The 12092-nt window shown below is 40.0% G+C and overlaps 1 protein-coding gene across 3 annotated transcripts in view; it reads right to left on the reverse strand.

The window, feature by feature from the left end:
• The window catches only part of UNC80 (unc-80 homolog, NALCN channel complex subunit), a 224490-nt gene that overhangs the window by 36642 nt on the left and 175756 nt on the right, over window positions 1–12092 (reverse strand). For all 3 annotated transcript variants that reach the window (XM_049615007.1, XM_049615005.1, XM_049615006.1), the window contains 4 exons: window positions 10837–11007; window positions 7158–7250; window positions 4587–4622; window positions 4007–4225 (listed from right to left, as the gene is read on the reverse strand). In XM_049615007.1, coding sequence (XP_049470964.1) covers window positions 4007–4225; window positions 4587–4622; window positions 7158–7250; window positions 10837–11007 — 519 coding nt within the window. The remainder of the gene's footprint in view (window positions 1–4006; window positions 4226–4586; window positions 4623–7157; window positions 7251–10836; window positions 11008–12092) is intronic.

Here is a 12092-nt window from a genome sequence, read left to right on the forward strand (position 1 = left end):
CTGCCTGCCACAACAGCAGTAACATTTAAAAAAAATTTTTTTTAATTTGTTTTTTAAATTTACATCCAAGTTAGTTAGCATATAGTGCAACAATGATTTCAGGGGTAGATTCCTTAATTCCCCTTACCCATTTAGCCCATCTTTCCTCCTACAACCCCTCCAGTAGCCCTCTGTTTGTTCTCCATAATTAAGAGTCTCTTATGTTTTTGTCCCCCTCCCTGTTTTTATATTATTTTTGCTTTCCTTCCCTTATGTTCATCTGTTTTTTATCTTAAAGTCCTCATATGAGTGAAGTCATATGATATTTGTCATTCTCTGACTAATTTCACTTAGCATAATACCCTCTAGTTCCATCCACATAGTTGCAAATGGCAAGATTTCATTCTTTTTGATTGCCAAGTAATACTCCATTGTGCGTCTGTGCGTGTGTGTGTGTGTGTGTGTGTGTATACCACAACTGCTTTATCCATTCATCCATCGATGGACATTTGGGCTCTTTCCATACTTTAGCTATTGTTGATAGTGCTGCTATAAACATTGGGTTGCATGTGCCCCTTCGAAACAGCATACCTGTATCCCTTGGATAAATACCTAGTAGTGCAATTTTTGGGTCGTAGGGTAGTTCTATTTTTAATTTTTTGAGGAAACCCCATGCTGTTTTCCAAAGTAGCTTCACCAGTTTGCATTCCCACCAGCAGTGCAAAAGAGATCCTCTTTCTCCACATCCTCACCAACATCTGTCATTGCCTGAGTTGTTAATATTAGCCATTCTGACAGGCGTGAGGTCAGACGCCTGTCTGACCATCATTGTGGTTTTGATTTGTATTTTCCAGATGATGAGTGATGTTGAGCATTTTTTCATGTGTCGGTTGGCCATCTGGATGTCTTCTTTGGAGAAGTGTCTATTCATGTCTTTTGCCCATTTCTTCACTGGATTATTTAGTGTTGAGTTTGATAAGTTCTTTATAGATTTTAGATACTAACCCTTTATCTGATATGTCATTTGCAAATATCTTTTCCCATTCTGTCAGTTGCCTTTTAGTTTTGCTGATTGTTTCCTTCGCTGTGCAGAAGCTTTTTATTTTGATGAGGTCCCAGTAGTTCATTTTTGCTTTTGTTTCCCTTGCCTCCAGAGACGTGTTGAGTAAAAATTTGCTGCGGCCAAGGTCAAAGAGGTTTTTGCCTGCTTCCTCCTCTAGGATTTTGATGGCTTCCTATCTTACATTGAGGTCTTTCATCCATTTTGAGTTTATTTTTGTGTATGGTGTAAGAAAGTGATCCAGGTTCATGTTTCTGCATGTGGCTGTCCAGTTTTCCCAGCACCACTTGCTGAAGAGACTGTCTTCATTCCATTGAATATTCTTTCCTACTTTGTCAAAGATTAGTTGGCCATATGTTTGTGGATCCATTTCTGCAGTTCTCTATTCTGTTCCATTGATCTGAGTGTCTGTTCTTGTCCCAGTACCATATTATCTTGATGATTACAGCTTTGTAATACAGCTTGAAGTCCAGGATTGTGATGCCTCATGCTTTGGTTTTCTTTTTCAAGATTGCTTTGGCTATTTGGGATCTTGTAATGTTCCATATAAATTTTGGGATTTGTTCTAGTTCTGTGAAGAATGCTGTGTTATTTTGATAGGGATTGCATTGAATATGTAGATTGCTTTGGGTAGTATCGACATTTTAACAATATTTGTTCTTTCTATCCAGAAGCATGGAATATTTTTCCACTTTTTTGTGTCTTCTTCAATTTGTTTCATAAGCTTTCTATAGTTTTCAGTCTATAGATTTTTCACCTCTTTGGTTAGATTTATTCCTAGGTATTTTATGGGTTTTGGTGCAATTGTAAATGGGATCGATTCCTTGATTTCTCTTTTTGTTGCTTCATTGTTGGTGTATAGGAATGCAACCAACTTCTGTGCATTGATTTTATATTCTGCCACTTTGATGAATTCATGGATCAGTTCTAGCAGTTTTTTGGAGCAATCTTTTGGGTTTTCCATATAGAGTATCATGTCATCTGCAAAGAGTGAAAGTTTGATGTCCTCCTGGATGATTTGTATGCCTTTTATTTCTTCATGTTGTCTGATTGTTGAGGCTAAGACTTCCAATACTATGTTGAATAACAGTGGTGAGAGTGGACATCCCTGTCTTGTTCCAGATGTTAGGAGGAAAGCTATCAGTTTTTCCCCACTGAGGATGAAGAAAGGTCTCAGATCCACAACCTAACCTTACACCTTGAAGAGCTGGAAAAAGAAAGCAAATAAAACCACAAACCAGCAGAATACAGGAAATAATAAAGATTAGAGCAGAAATCAATGGTATCAAAACCAAAAAAACAGTAGAACATATCAATGAAACCAGAAGCTTGTTCTTTGAAAGAATTAACAAAATTGATAAACCACTAGCCAGTTTGATCAAAAAGAAAAAGGAAAGGACCCAAATAAATAAAACCAAGAATAAAAGAGGAGAGATCACAACCAACAAAGTAGAAATAAAAACAATAATAAGAGAATATTATGAGCAATTATATGCCATTAAAATAGGCAATCTGGAAGAAATGGACAAATTCCTAGACACATATAAACTATCAAAACTGAAACAGGAAGAATAGAAATTTTTAACAGACTTAAAACCAGTAAAGAAGTCAAATTCATAATAAAAATCTCCCCCAAAATAGGGGTGCCTGGGTTAAGCATCCAACTTCAGCTCAGGTCATGATCTCACACTCCGTGAGTTTTAGCTCCATGTCAGGCTCTGTGCTGACAGCATACCTGGAGCCTGCTTTGGATTCTGTGTCTCCCTCTCTCTCTGCCCCTCCCCTGCTTATGCTCTGTCTCTGTCTCAAAAATAAACAAAAACATTAAAAAAAATCTCCCCAAAAACAAGAGTCCAGGGCTAGATCCCTTTCAAGGAGAATTCTACCAAACATTTAAGGAAGAATTAACACCTATTCTCTTGAAACTGTTCCAAAAAATAGAAATGGAAGGAAAACTTCCAAAGTCTTTCTATGAAGCCAGCATTACCCTGATTCCAAGACCAGACAAAGACCCCACTAAAAATGAGAACTATAGACCAATTTCCCTGATGAACATGGATGTGAAAATCCTCAACAAGGTGTCAGCCAACCGGATCCAACAATACATTTAAAAAATTGTTCACCACGATCAAGTGGGATTTATACCTGGGATGCAGGACTGGTTCAATACCCACAAAACAATCAATGTGATTCATCACATCAATAAAAGAAAGGACAAGAACCACATGATCCTCTCAATAGATACAGAGAAGGCATTTGACAAAATACAGCATTCTTTCTTGATAAAAACCCTTAAGACAGTAGGGATAGAAGGATTATACCTCAAGATCATAAAAGCCATATTTGAAAGTCCCATCACTAAAAATTTTTAAATGATGACTGGCCTCGTCCAGACTGGAATTTCCACCAGGACACTTTTTGAAACATTGGAAGGCCATCAAGCACAACTTGTGTAAAAGGGATCTAAGCAAAGTGTGGTTCAGAGTTAAAACTGCTCACTTCCCTGCAGGGCCAATTACTGAGTCTCCGGGTAGTGTAGGAACAGAGCAAGTCCTTGGGCAGAAGCAGTGGAGTGCATTTTTTTTTTCCATGCAAAATGATAGACTCTGGATTCTGGTGAAAAATTAGAATCTGGGCAGTAAATGGCACTTGGACAAAAGATACTTTTCTAATAATTTAGATGATGAAATTTCCCTTTTACTCTCTTTTATTGAGGAGCAAATATACGGATAACGTTTTTCTGTCTTCAAGAGCATTCTCCTCGTCTATCCTGAGATCCTTTTTGATAGACTTAATATACATTTTCCTGGATGGCGCAGTACTATATGCGTCCAAGCCACAGAAAACAAATCATTTTGAGGACCCCAAGTTCTTAACCCAAGGGACTCCCTCCCCCGGCACCCAGACCCCCAAACACACATCCCAAGTGGAGTCTACACTCAGGGCCAGGGAAAGCAAGGACAATACCTCATGTGTGACTTCACATCCAGCAACTCCAGGGCAGTAACCCGTGGCTCCCCAGCCAGGTTTTGCAAGATCTTCAGCCTTGGCCCACAGTGCTTGTAAAATTCGGTACAAATATTCAGCAGGGACTCCCGAGGTCTTCTAAACTCCTCCCGAGCAATTCGTTCATCCAGTTCCTCCCTGGGAAGGCCTTGCCCTTCCTCAAGTAAGTGAAGGTTTTCCCTGGGGAATTATAAAAAGTTACCTGGGGGTCTGAAAAGGTATATGTGTGGCAACACTGAGAGAAGGGTATCACACTGAAGCAAAATCTAAGATTCCTTATATTATGTTCATACACATTAATGAAGCAGTAGGCCAGGGCCTAGGAGAACCTCATCTGAAGGGTAAAGAATGTTTATCAACCTGGAAGAGATTGCCATCTCCGAATGCAGTAGCTTTACCTGAGCCACTTTGTGAGGATTTACCCAGAGATAGTATGTCATGCATTAATTAAATGAAATCTAATGGAACCATAACCCAGCTCAAAAGGCAATCATCACAAGATGTCAGAATTAGTATGAAATCAGGGCTTGTCTTTCTGTACCTGATAAAGTGCAGTTTGGCTCCTTGTTCCTGGTACCTGGAGATCAGAAAAACAGTCTGCTTTACTATGGGCAAGAACAGGGTTCTGGTGGGGCTTCTTAAGGACTATTTCTCATGAAAAGCCCCTGAAGCTACACATCTTAAAAAATGTATTTTTTTTGAGAAAGAGAGAGAGCAAGTGGGGGAGGGGCAGAGGGAGGGAGAGAGAGAATCCCAAGCAGGCGCTGAGCAGAGAGCCCCATGCAGGGTTCAATCTCACAAACACATGAGATCATGACTTCAGCTGGAATCAATGTGGTTTATACATACAATGGAATACCACTGGGCAATGAGAAAGAATGAAATCCTACCATTTGCAGCAACGTGGATGGAACTAGAAGGTATTATGCTGAGTGAAATAAGTTAGTCAGAGAAAGACAGATAACATATGATTTTACTCATATGTGGATCTTGAGAAGATCCATGAGGGAAGGGAAGGGAAAAAATAGCTACAAACAGAGAGGGAAGGAGGCAAACCACAAGAGAATCTTAAATACAGAGAACAAACTGAGGGTGGACGGGAGGGTGGGGGAAGAGGGGAAAATGGGTGATGGGCATCGAGGAGGGCACTTGTTGGGATGAACACTGGGTGTTGTTTGTAAGCGATGAACCACGAGAATCTACCCCAAAAACCAAGAGCACACTTTACGCACTGTATTTTAGCCAATTTGACAATAAATTATATTTAAAAAATTATAGAAAAGAAAATAAAAGCCAAAAAAAATGAGTTGGATGCTTAACCAACTCAGGCACCCCAAAGCTACACATTTTGATAAGTTCACAAATGCACATATACTAATCCTAAACTACAAAATCTTTATCTTTCATTTGGCTACCACACATGCAATTATAGCTGCTATGAAAGCTGTCCCATTGGCATATAATTTGTAGAAAGATAAACATATACGAAGTCACGGAATCCAGCCAAATGAGGGGACTTTTGAACATTTTTGAAAGTAACGTGAATCTAAGTTACAGTTTAACGTGATGTATTTTGTTTCCAGTGATCAGAAGAAGAAATATGGCTGACTTCTTTTTAGTTCTGGAGACTTATTGCTTTATGATTGATTAATAATAGGACTTTAGAAGCACTCTTTTCCCATGTACCCTTCATCTGGTAGTTAAACCTAGCTCTTGAATGTCACTTAACAATATATGTATTTTTTCTTTTCTTTTTCTTTTAATTTTTTAATGTTTATTTATTTTTGAGAGAAGAGACATGGCACAAGTGGGGGAGGGGCAGAGAGAGAGAGACACACACAATCTGAAGCAGGCTCCAGGCTCTGAGCTGTCAGCACAGAGCCCGACACGGGGCTCGAACTCATGAGCCATGAGATCATGACCTGAGCTGAAGTTGGATGCTCAGACGACTGAGCCACCCAGGTGCCCCTATTTATTTTTTCTTACTATAGGAAATTGAGGCATGAGTTAACCATCACTCGAGTAATTTACAGTTGGGTTCGGTATTTATTAATTTTTTATTATTTAAAAAAAATTTTAAACATTTATTTTTGAGAGACAGAGAGAGACAGTACATGAACAGGGAAGGGAGAGAGAGAAAGGGAGATACAGAATCTGAAGCAGGCTCCAGGCTCTGAGCTGTCAGCAGAGTCCAACTCAGGGCTCAAACCCACAAACCACGAGATGATGACCTAAGCCGAAGCTGGATGCTTAACCGACTATATCACCCGGGCGCCCCTGTTTTATTTTATTTTATTTTATTTTATTTTATTTTATTTTATTTTGTTTGTTTATTTATTTATTTATTCCCTGATGAACAGGGAATTAACTTTACCTAAGGAATAATACATACTTAAAACTGTGTTTCAGAGGGAAAATTACTTAGCTTCTCCTTAAGATCTCCCTACTAACTAGCTACTCCATAGTGGGAGATGAGAACTTTTTCTCTAACCGATTTGGGGCTTGCCCTATCTTAAATTTTCCTTGGGGGAAGAAGCTAATTAAACCTGTGCGTGTGTATATGTGTGTTAGAGTGTTTAGAGGTTAACACAGAATGAACAGCTTAAGTATTAACTAGTCTAGCCAGTGTCTGAGTTACACCAAAACAGGGAGGTAGATTAAGTCAATGACCATGAAAGCATCATTTAAGGACCTAATGCAAAATTTGGATGAAATGTACATGGAAAATCTGTCCAGATGAAAGAAAGTTGACCCTGTATAACTGCCCCGGGAATGAGAAACCACCCCCTGATTATTATTGTTTCATTTGGCTTTTTCTTGGAGGCAAATGAAACAACACTGGAATAGTTCAAAGACCACCCAGGAGGCACAGAACATCTTTCACGTTCATGCAAACAAAACGCCACAAATGTCAGTTGATGAAGGTGGCTTGGATTTCTCTTCGATGCTTTCAAAAGAAGCCTTGTAACTCTAAACTCTCACCTTATTTCCTTTTCCTTGGAGAGTTTCACACTCATTATTGACTATTTTCAAGATTCCTTTCATTCCCAACAGCTGAGACTCAGGTTGTATGAAACGGAGGGGCCATAGATGAATAAGGCGAGTGAATTACCTGGTGTTCACCCCGGACGACATGGTGTGATTGGCTGTGGTGGTTCCTTTATGACCTTGGTCACACCTGCTCATCTGTGGGGCTGTCATGGGCCTGCAACAGGGACAGTAATGGCCACAACAAAACAACAGCAAGAGAAGTAGAAACATTTACAAAGTCCTCAAGTTATGGAAACTCACTTAAGTTTTAAATCACTTGCAGAGTCTTCAAAAGAGACTGTCTAGTTGGGCTTTTCTGTCACACTCTTGCTGTCTCTGTTCTGAGAGTCACTTTAAAGGGAACATTGGTTCCCAGGGGTGTATTAACATACCATGATTTAAGTTCTTCTACTTCTTGGTTTTGAGTAATAAACTATGACACTTCAAACCAGACATTTATGAACTCAGACTTCTAAGTCTGTAGGATTCAGTGAGAGTTAAGAGCTCATTTTTCAATTTGACAGGTATGAGGAAGTTAATGATTTTAGACAATACGTAAATGGTAAAGGCGTATACACCATTTTGGCTACCCATGTTGTAATCAATATAACCACCTTATTTTTTCTGAAAAACAATCAAAGAATGAAAGAATCCTTCTAGTCAAAATTATACCTAAGACTACCCAAAGAAGTGAGTAAATTAGTATCTGTTATAAGTAGGTAATTTAGACACTCAGAAGTAGATTTGAATCATCTCATTTTATACCTGCAGGGTTTCCTTTAAATACTAGGTAATCTTTGCCTCTGTATCAGCATCTGAGACATGGAAAGGATGATGCAGCTTTTCAAAGCTTGCACGAATTCTTTAAGGCTTGCTTTCATAATGTTCATTTTCTGTATGCTGGGTGTGGCTGGAAAGTAAGCTTTTAACAGTCACACTAGACTTTGTCTTCCTGTGCCATTGTTGTGGTAGGCAGAATTTAAAGATGGCCCCGAGACCTATACTCCTCCTGGTGTTACCTCAGTGATTACAATATATTATATTGCAAAAGGGAAATTATCTGGGTAGGCCTAATCTTATGGCACCAGCCCTTAAAAAGCAGAGTTTTCCCTTGTTAGGAACAGATAGACTTGAAGCATGAGAAGAGCTCAGGGCACCATTGCTGACTGGAAGATAGAAGGAGCCATGTGAGAAGGAAGGCAGGTACCTTCTGAGTGGCCCCTGGCTGACAAAAAGGAAAGAGGACCTCACACCTAAAACTGCATGGTGTTGGATTCTGCCCAAAACCTAAACAAGCTTAGATAAGGAGTTTCCCCCAGAACTTTCCGATAAGAGCCCAGCGTGATTGCTATCTTGATTTTGGCTTTGTGAGACCCTGAGCAGAGAAACCAGCTAAGCCTGTCCAGACTTCTGGCCTATGGAAATATGAGATAATGAATGTTTTGTTTTATGCCCCTAAATTCGTGGTAACATATTAGATAACACTAGAAAATTAACATTAATACCATTATAATATACTTACTTGTGTGTTACTCCCTTTATAACTATTAATTATTTTTCATGAGTAAGGAAATTAGGAGCGTGGAAGTGAAATGGGGTTCTTCTTATCTTCTTTTTGTATAAACAGCAAAGCTGATTTTATTGTGAATAATCGCAGCTGACGGAGAAGGCTAGTTCTCCTCTCCACCAAAAGAATATTAAATACGCTGGAATATTTTGAACCACAGAATTTTATTTTATTACTTTTTTATTTTTTAAAGTTTAATTATTTATCTTAGAGAGAGAGACAGAGAGAGAAAGAGATAGCATGAGTGGGGGAGGAGCAGAGGGAGAGAGAGAGAGAAAGAGAAAGGGAGAGAGAGAGAGGATCCCAAGCAGGCTCTGCTGACAGTGCAGGGCCTGACATGGAGCTCAATCCAACTACTATAAGATCATGACCTGAGCTGAAACCAAGAGTCAGATGCTCAAATGACAGAACCACCCCAGGGCCCCTGGAGCCACAGAATTTTAAATGCCAATGCTCCATCCATAACTCTTGGTAGAATTTTGGGTAAGTCAATTTTGGATAAGTTAATTGACCTATTAACTTCTCTCCTATAGAAAGGAGGGAAGCACCAATATTGCACAATATGAGGAGAAATAAAAGTGGCATTTGAAAAAACGGATTGCTCTTCTCTCCTCTAATTGCAGGAGGGGGCTCGTGATGTAACCAGATAGGTGCAGAAGGAAGAATGTAAGTCTGATAGTTCTCCTTAGGATGTTCTTCCTCCTAGGACTTTCATGAAACGATCATCAAAGCACTGGGACTGCGTCCCATTGGAAGAGGCAGTTTGGCACGGAGCCCCGTTCCACTGCTTCCCATCTTGTCTGCCAGGTGCACATGGGCTCTTCAGCACTGGCAGTCTACCAAAGGCTTTTGGGCTACACTCTGCTTGCCTAGGTTGGCAATGCAGCTCGTGATTAGAAGCTAAACATATATTGACTTAATGAATCACAATCTCCCTCCCTCTCTCACTTGCTCGTGCATGTTAGAAAAGTCCTTCCTGGACTGAGGGATTTCAGCTAGGCTTTTCATCAACAGGGCAAGATGGGGCTGAGGAAGTTGGTGCCTCTTGGTGGGAGTAAATCACGGACAGAATTTAGGCTAAGGATGTGGCCAAATGATGGAGGGGCAAAGACACCGACGTAGGAAGAAGGCTTCCCCACCTCCACTCTAGGGAACAATATCTCTTTCTGGCTAATTGTATGTGGGAACAGACAAAGAAAGCCATTCATCTGCAGAACTTCCTATCTCCACCACTTCCAGTTCTCACTCTGTCTGCCCCCATCCCTTCCATCCCCACCCAGCTTCTCAATGCCATCTGCTTCTGCACCCAAGACTCATGCGACAGGACTAACTTCTTCGTCCTTTATTTAGGGTTGAACTCTGGTGTCAATGTACCTTTCCATTCCCAAATCCCTCAGCCTGTTATCCCAGCACCACTGAGCCCTGCCTCACAGAGAACCTGTTATTTCTAGGAGGAGAATAAAATTCTGTTGTTTATGTTTGTTTTATGGTGTCTGAAATGACAGGACAAAAACCACAGCTCTTTACAAACAGTAAAATAATAAAAGAAGGCTTCGTTGCACTTGCAGACATTTCATGTCTCATAAAATAATATAAAAGCTAATAAAAATACATATCACATTTTCATCTTCACTATATTGGCCCTTTTACAAAAAGATCTGTTCACTACTGGGTTAAAACTGCCACAGAAGTTCAGCAAGCTCCATGCAAATATGTTCATGGTATTATTACTATTACTATTATTATTATTATTGTTATTATTTTTTTATTTTTTTAATGTTTATTTATTTTTGAGAGAGAGAGAGACAGAGACAGAGCGTGAGAGGGGGAGAGGCAGAGAGAGAGGGAGACACAGAATCTAAAGCAGGATCCAGGCTCTGGAGCACAGAGCCTGACGTGGGGCTCAAACCCACGCACGAACCACGTGATCATGACCTGAGTCGGAGTCAAACGCTTAACTGACTGAGCCACCCAGGCGCCCCTAGTATTATTATTATTAATTATTCAGAGTAGCACTATTTATCCAAACAATTTAGGGAATGTTTGCAGTTTTAAGCCACATAAGGCTGAATTTGGGCAAGCGTCTATCAATAAAGATAGGGTTATTAGAGATTTTTAGTCACCGCATGTTTTTCTTCATCTTTTTGGTAGATATCCACATTGTAAGGTCATGGACATCTCTGCGACGGGTTACCTGGTGAGGACCTCTACACTGTACAAGAGGGCCTGCAAGGATGTCGCGAGAGCAGCCGTGGCCGCGATCTCTTCTCGGGCAGCAGGCACTGTCTCCACTTGTGACGTCTGCCTCTTTAGCTTTTGTAGGTAACAGGGGACCAGAGCTTCCAAGACCATCAGCATCTGGAGACTTTAATCAACAGAAAGGCAGCCAAGTCACATGTTACATTCTACTGTTATTGGCTGTGTCATATTTAGGAACGTGGAGGAATGAAAAGCCTCAAGAGTGATGACTGATTCTAGGTGCCCTTCCCACCCCACCCAAGTCAAGAGTAAGTAGAGCAGCTGGAAGTTTGACCAACATTAATTAATTAATTAATTAATTGAGCATCTAGTAAAAGGTGATGAAAGTCTGCTTGCCTTTAGGGAGAATATGACCTAGTGGGGAGGGGAAAAATAGCATTAAACAACTCATTGAAAGAACAATAGAATAATTGGTGGAGCTATGCACCCTATTTAGAGAAACAGGCATCACAATGATCAATAAAGCTTCCACCCAGGGATTTGCTGAGAGTGATTTTTTTACCTGAAACAAATTTTACCCAAGATAAAGCCCTTCCCTGGGAGGCTGGCTTCTTAAAGTTTAAGCAGTTTTCGAGAAAGAGTCTGTGGAAATAGCCACTGTGATGCAGGTCTGAAAATAGCTGCTTACTAGAGTGAATAATAAAAAATCTCAAATGTATTTCGCTAATAAGAAACCCATGTTAAACATTAAGTACATAGAAACATTGAAGGTAAAAGTAAGAACAAACACCAATCAAACTTATTATAAAGCTGTAATAGCTAAGACGGTGTAATATTGGTACGAGTGATGAGGGATGGAAGCAAAAAATGTTCACCTTTAGTCCGGAAGGCTGACCTATAGCCTGCATAGTTCCGTTAAGGATCAAATACACGGTGGTCGCTACAGTCTTAAAGGGTTTCATGACTGCCTGTGTGCTTCATCAACAGTTAGTGTTGAACTAAATGGTAAGCACCAGAGAAATCTTGCAAAAGTAGTTTTATGAGAAGTTCGAAGAAGACATTTATGATCTAATACTCCCTGCATGTCCCTTCCCCCCTGAGCACTAAGCCTATAACAACCACCTGCATACAGCAAAAAGCACAGCTTTCTGCCCACAGGTCCTGGCCCTGTGCTACTTAAATAAACCCACTAATTTGCACCATACAATGTCTCAAGAATTCTTTCTTGGAATAAAACAAAAAAAATTTTTT

The sequence above is a fragment of the Panthera uncia genome, assembly GCF_023721935.1.
Source record: "Panthera uncia isolate 11264 chromosome C1 unlocalized genomic scaffold, Puncia_PCG_1.0 HiC_scaffold_3, whole genome shotgun sequence".
NCBI classification, from domain to species: domain Eukaryota; kingdom Metazoa; phylum Chordata; class Mammalia; order Carnivora; family Felidae; genus Panthera; species Panthera uncia.